The sequence below is a fragment of the Panthera leo genome, chromosome A1, assembly GCF_018350215.1.
Source record: "Panthera leo isolate Ple1 chromosome A1, P.leo_Ple1_pat1.1, whole genome shotgun sequence".
Taxonomy (NCBI): domain Eukaryota; kingdom Metazoa; phylum Chordata; class Mammalia; order Carnivora; family Felidae; genus Panthera; species Panthera leo.
Window position 1 is genome coordinate 169,594,692 of NC_056679.1, and position 13,965 is coordinate 169,608,656.

Genomic DNA, 13,965 nt, shown 5'->3' on the forward strand with positions numbered 1-13,965 from the left:
TCATGCAGATACTGATTCAATGAATGCTTGGTGCTTAAAATGTATCAAGTGTAATTCCATGGTTACACTAAAAGAAGACAAAAATGACTCAGTGAAGAAATCCAGAAGCCAGACCTCAACATTTTCTATTGTGTTCCTGTTTTTGTGTTCTGGCAACTCCCAGCATACGATAATGAATTGTTCCTTTAGAGATAGCACAGCATTTTTCCCATTGAAGTAATGTCAGCATAGCCATTGGGTTCCAAGCAAGACCAGAGGTCTAGTATCTAAGTAAGCATTTTCCTACCTACCACCTCACAGTATTTCCATGAGAAATGGGTCTGAGAACCACCTTGACGTGATGGAGTCACACCTTTTTGCCTGCCTAACTTCCTCATTGGCAGTGTGATAGAGGATGTCCCTACTTGCCCATTCCCCAGGCCACTGTCTGAAGTTTCCTTAAATTCTACATCTCACTTGGTCTTCTTGACTTCTCATTGAGAAAATGATTATGGGCTCACGCAATGGTGAGAGAGGCAAGGTAGGGTCTAGAGATGTGCTAATCCACCCAGGTGGTTATTGTCATTGTATACAGATCGTACCAGGGAGATTTTCAAATAGAGATTTTTACAGGTTTCCCCATCTCTAATATTCTGACTCTGTAGGTATGGTGTGGAGAACTTAGGAATTACTAATTTTTAAAAACTCTCCTCATGTGTCTAGACCTTGCTATTATCTCCATTTACTAAATTGGGAAAGTAAGAGTTAGAGATGAGGGGTGCCTGGGTGGCTCAGTCAGTTAAGCATCCGACCCTTGATTTCAGCTCAGATCATGATCTCACAGTTCGTGGGATTGAGCTCCACATCAGGCTCTGCATAGAGCATGGATTCTGTCTCTTGTGCATGCGTGCTCGCTCTCTCTCTCAGAATAAATAAATAAGAAATTATATAACTAAGATAAAATTACCCAGCAGTAAATATCAGAATTAGGACCCACATCCAGGTTTTCTGAATCTGGGTGCTGCACAGGGTCTCAGAGGGTAGTGTTTGACTTTTATTTAAGAGTCAGCAAGTTTGTTCCTCAAAGTCTGGTTTTTCAGGAATTGGTCTATATTGGTAGATGAATGTATGTTTTTGTAAAAGTATATCTTGCTTTTATACTTGATATATGCTTTTGGAAAAAACTATGTGTCATATATTTGGAGTTGTGAAGATAGGAGCAAACATCTATTAAAACCCTGCCTCCCAGCATGCTGAACACCCCAGCGCACTCCTGTCTGAGAATGTTGTCTGGGAGTGTAACTGTTAGCCTTCTCATTCTGTAGGTTCATCGTCCAGCTCCCTTCTCTTTATCAACCTCCTTTTCTTGTACTATCAAAAGCTTGAGATATTAAAAAGAAGATTCTCTAAAGGCTTGAAAACTGGGGAACAGGAACATCACTGAAATGCACCAAACAGGAAAACCATGCTGTCAGGAAAGCCTATTGATTAACAGAGAAGGGAGTCTTGGTAGAGAGGATGCTGGGAGACTCTCACCAGGGACCGGGGAGGGGAAGGGTGACAGATCAGGGGTCAGGGTTCTTTAGGCTGGAGTGATAGGTTCAGCCTAGAATACTGACATTCTAGGGACCAGAAGGAACTTGATGAAGCTGTTTAATTAGGTGAACAACGAAAGATAACGTTGTTCAGGTTTTTTTTCCCCCACTGCTTTTATGTTCAGGTATATTTTTATTTAATTCATTTATAGATATGTTATCTTTATATCCACATTACATTTAACTCTATTCTCTATGGCATTTTAGTTTGGTTTGTGCTGAACTGTTTCTTGCAAATAGTTCAACAATCATTTACACATCAGCACCACTTACTGAATAAGATTTTTCTCTTGTTTACACTGCCCCCTTTTCTTATAAGAAGCAGTTTAAGGTTTTTACTTCATTTTGCCTTTCTTACAAGAATTGATTAGTACTTTATTAATCTCCCTGACTTCTGGAAAGGTGAAAATTGTGGAGAAAATTTCTTTTGTTGTACATATCTAAGAACAGTCAGTCATTCACCTTCCTCTTTCTTTTTGTCATCTTATCTTGTTGATCAAAAAAGGATAACTGTTATTGGACATTTTAATGAATGCCCTGGAAAATGAATTTCTACTGGTTATTTCCTGTCTCAGCACTGAAAATGCAGCGTGCAATTTTCTAACCTTTCCAGTTGCCAGAATACACTGAAAGATGGGTGTTGGTAGGCATTTTGGAGGAATCTGGGCAGGTTGGAGAAATTTTCCCACCAGGTGTTCAGCCATGCCTTAATCTCTATTTATTTTAGACATTCTTTGTGGAGGGTGGGGACACATTTATTTTGGAGAATTTAGTCAAAGTTATGGCTTTCTCTCTTCCACAAAAAAAAAAAAAAAAGGTACATACATAATGTTTATTACAGTTTCCAGAAGTTTACTGATCTGTGAACCTCACATCATTAATGAGCAAATCAAGTTTCTTTTGGTGTGAGACAGGAAGAGCACAGCTCTATATTTTGAGCTCTCATCCATTTTGATAAAGGAACATCAAAGAACATCCTTTTCTTATGAGGGACTGCCATGTGCCATGTGCATTTATCGTTTTCAGAATGGCCTTAAATCCTGTTTATAATGGGAAGAGTGGATGGGTGATGGGTAGGCAGGCTGTGGATGGATAGAAACGACAGTTTCTAATCCTTACTTACTGAACGGATACCTCTTTTGATAAATCATGGTTTTAGTGCTACTGGAACCATTGAATAAATACTCCTTTTTTTTCTGTTAATAATATTTTCTTACTGTTTTTATTTATTTTTTGGAGAGAGAGACAGCAGGGGAGGGGCAGAGAGACAGAGGGACAGAGGGGACAGAGAGGGACAGAGGATCTGAAGTGGGCTCTGTGCTGACAGGCTGACAGCAGTGAGCCCAATGGAGGGCTGAACCATGAGATCATGACCTGATCTCCCATGAACCATGAGATCATGACCTGAGCCGAAGTCAGATGCTCAACTGACTTAGGCACCCAAGCACCCCAGTACTCCCTTTTTCTAACTTCAAATCAAAGAGTGAGCCCCTTCAGGTTTTAGGCTTTTCTTATATTACATCAAAAGTAGTCTTCCTCTTTTCCCTCCTAGCTAGCTGTGGGCACCAATCCATAGCTAGAGCAAAGGCAAGAAAGAGAAAGAAGCTGTTAAACGCACTTTGGAATCAAACCACCTTTTTGGAGTGTATCCCCTCTATTACTGGCCAAGTGACTTAGCGCAAGTCACATTATTCTCCCACTTGCCTCATTAGCAACATGGCAACGATAACGGTACCCACCCTTAGAGATGTTCTAAGGATTAAATGAGTTAATGGTTGTGAAGCGTTTAGAATAGTATCTGGCATGTAGTAAGCACTGAGTGCTTGACAAATGAAGTTTCTCAATGGTGATAGTTCAGTCATGAGCAGTTGTAATTGTTACTAAAAGTGAAATTAAAATGTTGGCCCTTTTTTTTCTTAATGTGTATTTATTTTGAGATAGAGGGAGAGGCAGAGCATGAGCAGGGGAGGGGCGGACAGAGACAGGGAGACACAGAATCGGAAGCAGGGTCAAGGCTCTGAGCTGTCAGCACAGAGCCTGACATGGGGCTCGAACGGTAAGATCATGACCTGAGCCGAACTTGGCCGCTTAACTGACTGAGCCACCTCCCAGGCACCCCAATGGTTTTTTTTTAATATATAAATTGGAGGCTGAAGTTCATTCCCAAAGTAAATCTTGATCTCACTTTAACTTGTATTCCTCATGTATTTTTTGAAAAAGCTGAGCAGTTATTAATAACACACCTGAAATTGTCTATGTGCCAGGCGTTGGGCCGAGTATTTTCTTTATATTCAGCTCTCCCAACAGTTCTATGAAGGTAGGCAATATTGCGTCCCTGTTACAGAAGAGGAAACTAGCTGACCTGAAGATGGTAGGTAACTTACCCAGGTCACACAGCCAGTAAATGATATGCTGGTAGATACATCCCAGCATGTGTGACTCTGGATCCTCACCCAGACACTTAGACTGCCTCTTACTTGAGAACAGAAGGGGAGCAGTAGTGCTTAAAATGTTGAGGAACACTGCCTGTTTTTCAGTGACTACCCCATAATTATGGGACATGCTTAGAAGGATCTACCAGTCATTTGTGGGAAGCCTCCTGAAGGACGTGTGTTGGGTCAATTAGTGATCATTGCTATTGGAGTATAAGAGGAGATGCTTTGTGATAGGGATATTCCTGTGCATTTAAATGTAGTAACACAAACTTGTATACCACCTCAACTATTCCAGAGGCTTTTGTGAGATGAGATGAGTTTATCCATGAAGAGTATTCTCTACAGGGTCATGCTCACAACAAGTGCTCAAAAAGTGTTAGCTGCAGGCGTGCCTGGGTGGCTCCGTCGGTTAAGCATCCAACTCTTGGTTTGTGGCTCAGGTCATGATTTCATAGTTTCATGGGTTCAGGCCCCACATCAGGTTCTGTGCTGACAGTGCGGAGCTTGGTTGGGATTCTCGCTCCCTCTCTCTGCCCCTCCCCACCTGCACGGTCTCTTACTCTTTCAAAGTAAACAAATAAACTTAAAAAAAAAAAAAAAGTGTTAGTGACAATTACTGTTAAGGTCACTGTGGTTGCGCCTGATCCCCAAAGGGGTGCTTCACGAGTCTCAGCAAGTTTTCTAAGTTCTTGGAGGTTCAATGATGTATTCCTAGACACATGACTGGTTCTTGGATGGGACCAAAGCAAACCTTGCCTCTGATTGAGCTTTTTCTAACCTCGATGGCTTTGTTCTGCAAGCCAGATCATCTTCTCTCCACTCCCCCCGGTGGCCTGAGAAACCTCGCAGGCCCTGCTTAGACCAGAGCCACAGGTCAGTTTATCCCCTGAAGTGAGTTCTGCAGTGGATTTTCCAAGTGACTGCAGAACGCCCAAGCCTTCCTGAAGGGAGTCAGCCTCAACCGTGATCTGAGCTGTTTTACAAAGACACTTAATTTGAAGCTCTTGGCACAATTTGAAAATTTGTAAATTTCCTTCACTTAACCCCCATCCCTTTTTTTCCTGAGATCCAGGTAGTCCCAATATATTAATGAATATAAAAGCAGGTATTTTGAGTCTGTTTACTCCCCTTGAGCGTACAGTATCTTTTTTTGTGAAGGTATCTGTTTTCTTGCATGCATATTCAAGTTAAATTCACAGTTTCCCTACTTTGAAAAACAGTTTTCTTGGAAATAAAATGATGAGACAGACTTTGAAACTGAAAAACTGCTGCTTTGCTTCAGGTATTTTTGCTTGAAAACTGATACTTTCATGAATATTTAATTTTTAAAAACTTGGACAAGATGATTGCTATTTTAGTTGGTATGCTAGCCTTAAACAAAAGTGGTGCAGTTTTAGTTTTGAGAGAAAGCGTAACTTTTTTTCCCATCAATGAAAATTACTTTTCATTACTTTAATCTCTACTTTTGTATTGTTTAAATCTCTTGTAAAATTAATGGTAAAATTCCAAAGATGATGTTTCCCTTCCTTATTATTATTATTATTTGCCACTTCCAGTCTGCTAAAGGCCTTATACACACATTCATTATTTCGAGGGCAAATGTGTTGCAGGAATTTTAGCAAAACCTGCTGTCAGATGGTTTTGTATGGATGATCTAGTGAATTAAAATGGCCAAAGCTTTAGGTTAGCTTTAGGTTATAGTGATATGTGCATTTATTTCATTTTATTATTTTATTTTATTTTATTTCATTTTATTTTTATTTTTATTTTAGAGAGTGTGCAAATGGGAGAGAGGGGCACAGGAAGAGAGATAGAGTATTAAGCAGGCTCTACACTCAGTGCAGAGCCCAAAACAGGACTTGATTCCACGACTCTGGGATCGTGACCTGAGCCACAATTAAGAGTTGGACTCTGAACCGACTGAGCCACCCAGGCACCCCAGTGATAAGGTGCTTTTAAAACAGTCTCATCAGGGGAGCCTGGGTGGCTCAGTTGGTTGAGCACCCCGACTCGATTTCGGCTCAGGTCATGATCTCAGGTTTAATGAGTTCAGGCCCCACGCTGGGCTCTGCACTGACAGCGTGGAGCCTGCTTGGGATTTTCTCTGCCTCCTTCTCTGTCTGCCTGTCCGCTCTCAAAAATAAACATTTTAAAAAAAGAGTCTCATCAATAAACCATCTAATCAGTGGGTCTGAATTGGGACTTCGTTATGATTTTGATGCATAATTGTTTTATGTATAATTTGGACGGTCTCTGATTCCTAAGCTACAGAGTTATGATGTCAGTAAAGAAAATTTATGAATAAGAAGTTAAATGAGAGTATCGTTTAATTTGTAGCTATTATTAAAATAATCACCAATAATTATTTGATTGTATTGATAGAAATAATAATAGCTAAAATGTACTGAGGGCTTCCTATGCTACAGACACTGAGCTGAGTCCCCGTTAAACAGCTGAATTTCATTTCATCTCCATTTTATGGTAAAAGAAAACGGGGTTTTGCTAAAAGCAGCTAGTAAATTGCAGAGCTAGGATCTAGATCTCGAGCTGTCTGACTCCCACCCCAGGTTCTGACCCACTTTCTACAGCTTCTGCACCAACACATTCTGTCTTAAAAGCTAAGCCACCATACGTAGTATTTTCAGTGGCTTAATATGTACCATGAGTCAATGAAGAAGGTAGTCCTGTATTAGCTCCATTTTACAGATAAGGAAACTGATGCTTAGGTGGTAAGTAATATTCCAAGGCTGTACAATTGGCAGAGGAGAGAATTCTCTTTGTTATTCTTCTGGAGACCTTATGTATATGCTAAATGAAGTATTTTCTGACTGTGCTGTTTTCCTGCTATTTTGGAACTGAAATTTTTTGAAATTGTATTAGGAATCTTTATCATATGATTTAAACTTGCTATGATTATCATGTTCGTCCCGTGATGACTCAGAATTCCTTAAATGACTTTTTTGTCTCCCTTCAAACAAAATCTTAGCAGTACCACTGCAAAATAACAGTGTGAAATGTCATAAAATTGGTTATTCCAGCCAAGAATCTGAGGTGAGGACAGCTTTAAATTGTTCAGGCACATTAAAGTCAAATCAGTGGTGAGAACGCTGGCAGCTCTTCAGAAAAGATGTCTCTATGGCACAGTTAAAAATTGTATCCCCTAGTGAGGATGATTAAGAACATGGGCATATTCATATCTGTGGCCACAGACTTGAAAAGGGGATCATTTTCATCATGGGGTCGGTACTCAACATACTCCACTCCTTTGAGTAGCCGAACACTTCTTAATTCTTCCAAGGATTTTTTAATTTATTTTGCTTATTATACAAGCATCTTCTCCCTTTAGGAAATGTAAAATGTATTAAGAAAATCATAACTTAAAATAGAGCACTCGTGGCATCCTTACTTAAATGGATGCAAGACATTTTATTGCAAGAAAGTGTATCTTGATCCCTGTAGCTGACTTGTCATGTTTAGTATTTTTCTCTTGGCCTGCAGAAGAAGAATAGCTTCTGTAATGTGAATTTAAATGATACATCAAGCTAATAAATGTGGTTGGCCTAGCAAGTGATAAGCATAACTAATTCAATTTAAATGTCTTTTATATAAAAATAATGAACCAATGCATTAAAGATTAAAAATGTTAATGCAATTAGCAAAAATTAGCATTCAATAAAAAAGTGTGTTTCAGTTCTGAGGTGGATGATACATCATTCAGTGGCCAGATAAGGACTAAATTCAGGTACACATGATTCAACCAATGTGTATGTTAAAACTAAGTAAATAAAAATTAAATGCTTTATTTGAAGAAACTTTTATGAAACAGTAACATGTGGACGAAAGGGATACCCAAGTCCTCAGGAACTATGGAGGAAACCAAAACGTGAGGTGACTTAACAAGAAGACTTAAAACGTAATGTCTCTTGACTCCTCGTGGGGAAGGTAGAGGGGGTGTAGCAGGTGGAAAGGCACAGTGAACATGGGACCTGAAGGGAAACGAATTTCCATAGCTTACCCACTAAATCAAGCTTTTGTGGTTTGGGGGCGCTGACTTCAAGCCAGTGGAGTATACAGTGGTGTCAGTATTTGCCTCAATGTCACTGGGGCATGTTGGCCCTCTCCTCATTTGCAGGTGGACGGCAAGCATTCTGATGAAGCAGCCTTGATCCTCCACAGGAAGGGGTTTGACTGCCGCTTCTCTAGCAGAGACACAGGGCTGCTTTGTTCCACCACCCAGGGAAAGGTGAGCTAAAAAGTTACTTTTGCTTGTTGAGTTAGTGCACTTTGAAATCCTTGACAGTGAGATGTACCTCGCCTCTTCACTGACTCGTTCCCCTCAGCTGCTATAATTAACTCAAGTCTTTCTATCTTAAGAAAGCACTTTCCCAACCTTCAGTCTCTTCTCCTTGTCAACATCAACATGCATGGCTGGAACACATTTATGTTTGGAGATGACACTCTAATCCATTCTTAAGCCTTCTGTCGCTAACCAGCAAAGCATCTTCTTCCCTGCAGCGCACCCCCCTCCCCACCATATTTCCTCTTCTCTCAGACATACTCATGTAGGATCTATTTCAGTGAAGTCTTAGAGGGGCCAAGGCACGTTTTATAATAACTGAAGCAGGATGGAGTATCAGTAGGGAAGCAGCAGAAAGCAGTGACATTGTGGCCATTCGGGTAGTTTAACCACTGCCCTGAAGCAGCCTTACTTAGCTCCAGTCAGTAGTTTCCCCAGGGGAAAATGCAGGTCTAGATCTCCTGATTAAGCCAGATTTGCATGTGGGTCTGTACTGGGCAGGCCGAACAGGTCCCCAGGCTGACTTGCTGGCTGCTCATTTTTTAGGTTTTTTTTTTAAAAGCTGTTGTTGCTGATAGTTCCATCAAGCCTCCTTGGAAGGAAATGAACCTCCAGAGTTCTGCCTCTGGCTCTGATCAGGCTGTGCTCAAAGAAGACATTTGAACAGGTCCTAGCACACAGGCAGGTCTGCCCCAGGGGGCAGCTCAGCTCACCCAGCTCTTCCCCGAAACCTCACAGATACCCTGCAGATCAGACTCAAGTGATTCAGTTTCAACCCTACAAATTAGGATGTGCGTAGGATCTGAAAAGAAAAGAAAATATGGTAGGGGGTTAAAATCCACTTAAGCAGATAAGCTTCTCCATTTCTTGTACCATGCCTTATATGGAGTTGGTGTGAAGAAAGCACTGATTTTTTTTTTTTTTTTCATTATGTTTATACTTTACCTTATTACTGATGACATAAGTATATTTGGTGTGAGCATTTGTATTTACACATTAAGACATCAAGTCTTAAGGGGATTTACCATCCGGAGATACCTATTAGGATAACCTGCTTGGGGTGAGGGTGGCACTTTCCCAGTAGTCTTCCCACCCTGAAAATGGGACTTGCTGACCTGATGCACGTCCCTTGTAGTGGGCCTGTGTCCTTTCTCTCAGCTCTTTTGGAACAGGAAGAACTACACTGTTAGGTGTTAAGTGTTGAGTAAAAGAGGATACAGATGTTTTTAAAGCTTGCTGGCCCATAGATGTTTTTTTTTTTTCTTTTATTGAAAAAGTGCTCCCTGCACATGATAAATTCTCAAGAAATACAGAAGAGGACTGGAGAACGAACTGCCCTCTCCTCGCTTCTGGGATGGTCTGTGTGTCCAAACATGCACAGGAGTATTGAATCTCCTTCCCCTTCCCCTTTTAATCATTAAAAGGAATCTTTAAATGCAATTTCACTCTCATACTGTTTTCCACTGAATATATAGATGAGCTACTAATCTTTCTTCAAAGTAGACCTAACTGTGCAACTTTTTTTTATCGTTTACTTTCTAGATTTTGGTACAGAAGCTTTTTAACATGTTCACGGTCTCAAGTCTTATACCTTCCTCGTTATCCTTGATGCATTCACCTCCAGATGCCCGAAATATAAGTGAGATCAGTTTGAGTCCCATGGAAATCAGCACATTCCGAATCCAGTTGAGATGAACCTGGCTTTCAAATTTGGATTGGGAAGCATTGTCTTTTATACACTTCTTGGTTTGACGTGCAATAAGGAAGCACATTATTTTAGCTTCTGGCTACTGTGAGAACATGAATTCTGTGATTATTACTATTTTTTTTTACCAGTACAGAAAGAAAAAAAAGAAAGCCATGCTATACCCAATGTTTTTTTTTTTTAAAGTTCCATCCATGAACCACCACCATCCAGTATGAATTGATGCAACAACAAATGAAGATATGTCTAAAACAGCCTCTCAACAGATTGTATCTCAGGTTAAATGCTAACTAATTATATCTGTGTTGGGGGTTGTGAAGAGGTTGCTATAAGTATTCATGTTGCCGATCCTTCATTAGTTTTACAACAATGCCCATTTTCACCAAAATGGAACAAAAAACTGGTGAGTAATAGCTAATGGCCAAAACGGTTGCAATCATTCATACACATTAGAAAATTTTCGTGTATTGAAATATGTGGCAAAGTGCAATCCATCAACCCTTATGATACGTATACAGAGTTGATCTTCATACCTTTTTCTAATGTACCACTTAACCCCTCCCTTCTCACCCTTTGTAAGTATTTCCAGAAATACCAGATTTTGAATCATTCAGTAGTAGAAAAGAGGCATATTTTCATTACTTGACAATGTGGGATAGGTGCAATTTATTCCATTGTCACTAAAATAGAAGAAGCAATTCCATAGGTACCATAACCTATTTTAGGTACCACAAGGTGTCTTTTTACACAGCTCATTTGAATACAGATGTTCTGAGAGGGGTTTTCTATTTTAAAAATAACCATATCAAAATAAATGTGCCTTATTTTTTTATAAGTCTTGTTAAATCCTTTGGTGTCCATATTCCTGTTAGGGGAAGGGGGGAAGGTGGAGGGGGCGGGGGAGAAGGTGGGTACTTTCTATGACACATAAAGTGTATCATTTTTGCCTGACTGACGATGCTGGCCACATTCTGATCTGTTTCATTAAATTTGTGGTGATGTTATTCTAAACATCTTGACTATTTGAATGTACTGAGATGTCAGAAAACAAGAAAAATACTGTTTATTAAAATATGCTGCTGCCAAGAAGACTGCAGCTCAAAGCAAGGATTTTGTAACCTGCAAAATCCATATGTGGTTTCCATTTCACAGGAGGTAACCCTATGGAAGAGAGAATGCTTTAAAAGGGACCCTGTTTTGAAACCCATTTATATGTAGCTCATCATGATTTATCTTATTAAAGAACATGTTTGTTCAGTGAATTCCAAATTTGTGTACATGCTAACCTCAAAGTGAAGTTCCAAGCCCATGTGCCATTACAATACTTTTGATAAAATTTATTTTGGGATCATTGCTAACGTGACATTAAAATAAAAGCCACACTAGCAACATTTAGCGTATTTGATTTTAAGATAGAAAGGATTCTTTGAGTATATACACTTTTGAAAACTCTCTTTGTGTTACCTAATAATTATCTGACTTTAAACTTCCTTTCACCTCCTGCCATCCCAACGTCATTATAGAGAAGTTAAAACCTAATTTCTGTTTCGCCGGGTAGTCCGATTATCATCTGGATTTTTTTTTTTTTTTTAACCAAGATGCAGCTCCTAAGATTATTGTTAAGTTATGTGAAATTCATAAACTTTTTTCGCCTTTAATAACTAAGGAAACAATACTAGTGTTGATAAAGATATTACAAGGGAGTAATTTCATGCAATAAACGTGTACTGTATGTTTCCTTCCTCACTTTGGGGGATAAACAACTAAAAGAAAACAAAAACACCACTTCCTTTTTGTGGACATCTGCCAATGTTAGGATTGCTGGAAGCAAATCCCAGGAACAAGATCAGTGTTTGCGTTGCATCTTAAATGTACAACCTTCTTTGGGAGTTCACTGTGTTCTGTGGTTAAGTGGGTGTGCTTAATCGTTCTGGAAATTCTGATCAGTTGACATAAAAAATCTTGATGCAATAACTGTGGTTTTGCCACCCCTGGTTGGGTAAGATGGGTCTCTCCCACATCAGGCAGGCCTTCAGTGTGTGTTACCACCAGCCGTTCACAGGTAAAGCAGAAATTCTCTTTAAACCAGCAAGGTTCTGCTTTTTATTTTTAGAATAAATCATCAGGGATATGAACAGAGGATGCTTTTGCTTTGGGTTGTGGTCAAGAACTGATTAAATAATTCAGTGTCTCCAGCACCCACTAAAAACCACACACTTCGGTTGTGATCTCAGTGGCATATTTGTTTGCTTCAGTTTTATTACATTGGTTATCACAGTGTTCCGTTGGTCAAGTAGTTCATTCCTTTCTATGAGCTTTTTTTTTTTTTAATTTTAACTTGAGCTTATACCTGCCATGTTTGAGAACTCCACATCCTTGTTTTCTTCAAATACTGATTAAAATAAAATGCTATAAAACGTGTGGTGAATCGTTGTAATTACCTGCCCATGTCTTTGTTGTACTTGTGCCGAAATGTTTTTACATTCCTTTGTCTGGAAGAAAGTCTCTGCTTTCATTTTGATTATGTTGCTTACCTTGGAATCAAATAGGTTTTGATATTTTTCTCTTGGAAGATTTTATATCTTTTTGGGAATATGTAATATAAGATCTCTAATAAAAGATAAATCTTACCATGTACATGGTCCTCTAGAGTGGTTCTTCAGTCTTATTTTGTAAGCAACCTGTATGAATACATTTTGAGGGGAAGGATGGAGCAGTGAGGATCTATCTGTTCTTTATTTCTTTAAGAACGAATCACTCTATCTTCAGCCCAATTCCAGTTAGAAAAGATAGTTTTAGAGAGCAAGTGGCAGAGAGGGGTGGTAGTGAGTTTCAAGTCTGGGTCAGGGGTCACCTCTGAGTGTGGAGTCTAGGAAACTTCTCAACAACATGGTACCTGTGGAGCTTTCTGAGCCAATTGGAGGGGCAGGTGCTGGTCAGATTCCATATGTTGCAAGATAAAAATGAGGAGAGTAAGACAACACATAAGCTAAGAAGTTCCTTGTGAGCTGATCTGGAAGGTAAAGTGGGTTGCAAGAGTGACATCTGGAGGCAGTCTGCCAGCTTGCTGGCCCCAATCAGCACCCAGTGTAGTAGCTTTCAGGGAGTCCCTTCAAAGCCAGGAGGTGGGAGAAGGTGAAGGATAAATATACGGGAAGTTCGTATGGTCAGCCAGGCACATGATACATGCTAACTGGGGGATTTGGACTTGTTTTGGGTGACGTTAGTAAAGAGGTTAATCAATTTGTAATATGTATGTGCCAAACTGTAAAAACTTAAAGAAATATTAATATCAATAAAATTTCATCAGCAGATAATGAAGATTCTTTGGCTCCATAATATTTGATTATCAACATGTCAAAATAATTTGAATATTAAAAGTGGTAAAGAATCTTAATTTAGGTAGGTCTATGCTCACACACGTTAGGGAACTTATTAAGTTCTTAGGGAACTTATTACTGAGTGGTTGAGGGGTAGCTCGAAGGGTTGTGGAGGAGGGTGAGCAAGGCCCATGTTGCTGCTGTGTGTCAAAGCGGAGCACAGATGCCTGAAGAGAGGTTGTAACAGACAAGACTCCCCTCAGTGTAGACCAGCTTAAGCAAAAACAAAATTTATTGTCCCCAGTAACTGATGGTCCAGAGTAGATGGAGAGCACTCCAAATACAGTCATAGCTAAGTATGAGATGACGTCACCCAGGATCTGTCTTTATCTCCTGGTTTTGCTTTTCTCTCAGTCATTCTCCTTTTGGGGCAAGGGCTGCACATTTGGGGGCAAAAATGGCTGGCAGCTGACGCAAAGATGCAGCTGAGTGGCCCCACTGTAAAGAGAGCACCTTTATCCAATTTTCCAGCAAATGTCCTGGCATTGATGTCATTTGCTGTCATTTGGCTCATATGCTAATGACTGTGGTGAGGGCAGAATTAGGGTCAAAGGAATCACATGGAATCACATGG

General features: G+C 39.8%; 1 protein-coding gene across 4 annotated transcripts in view; it reads left to right on the top strand.

Moving 5' to 3' along the window:
• MAN2A1 (mannosidase alpha class 2A member 1) overlaps window positions 1–12,648 on the top strand; it is a 166,560-nt gene extending 153,912 nt beyond the window's left edge. For all 4 annotated transcript variants that reach the window (XM_042944865.1, XM_042944885.1, XM_042944875.1 and 1 more), the window contains 2 exons: window positions 8,142–8,252; window positions 9,849–12,648. In XM_042944865.1, coding sequence (XP_042800799.1) covers window positions 8,142–8,252; window positions 9,849–10,001 — 264 coding nt within the window. In that variant the 3' untranslated portion in view covers window positions 10,002–12,648. The remainder of the gene's footprint in view (window positions 1–8,141; window positions 8,253–9,848) is intronic.
• Window positions 12,649–13,965: the final 1,317 nt, after the last annotated feature.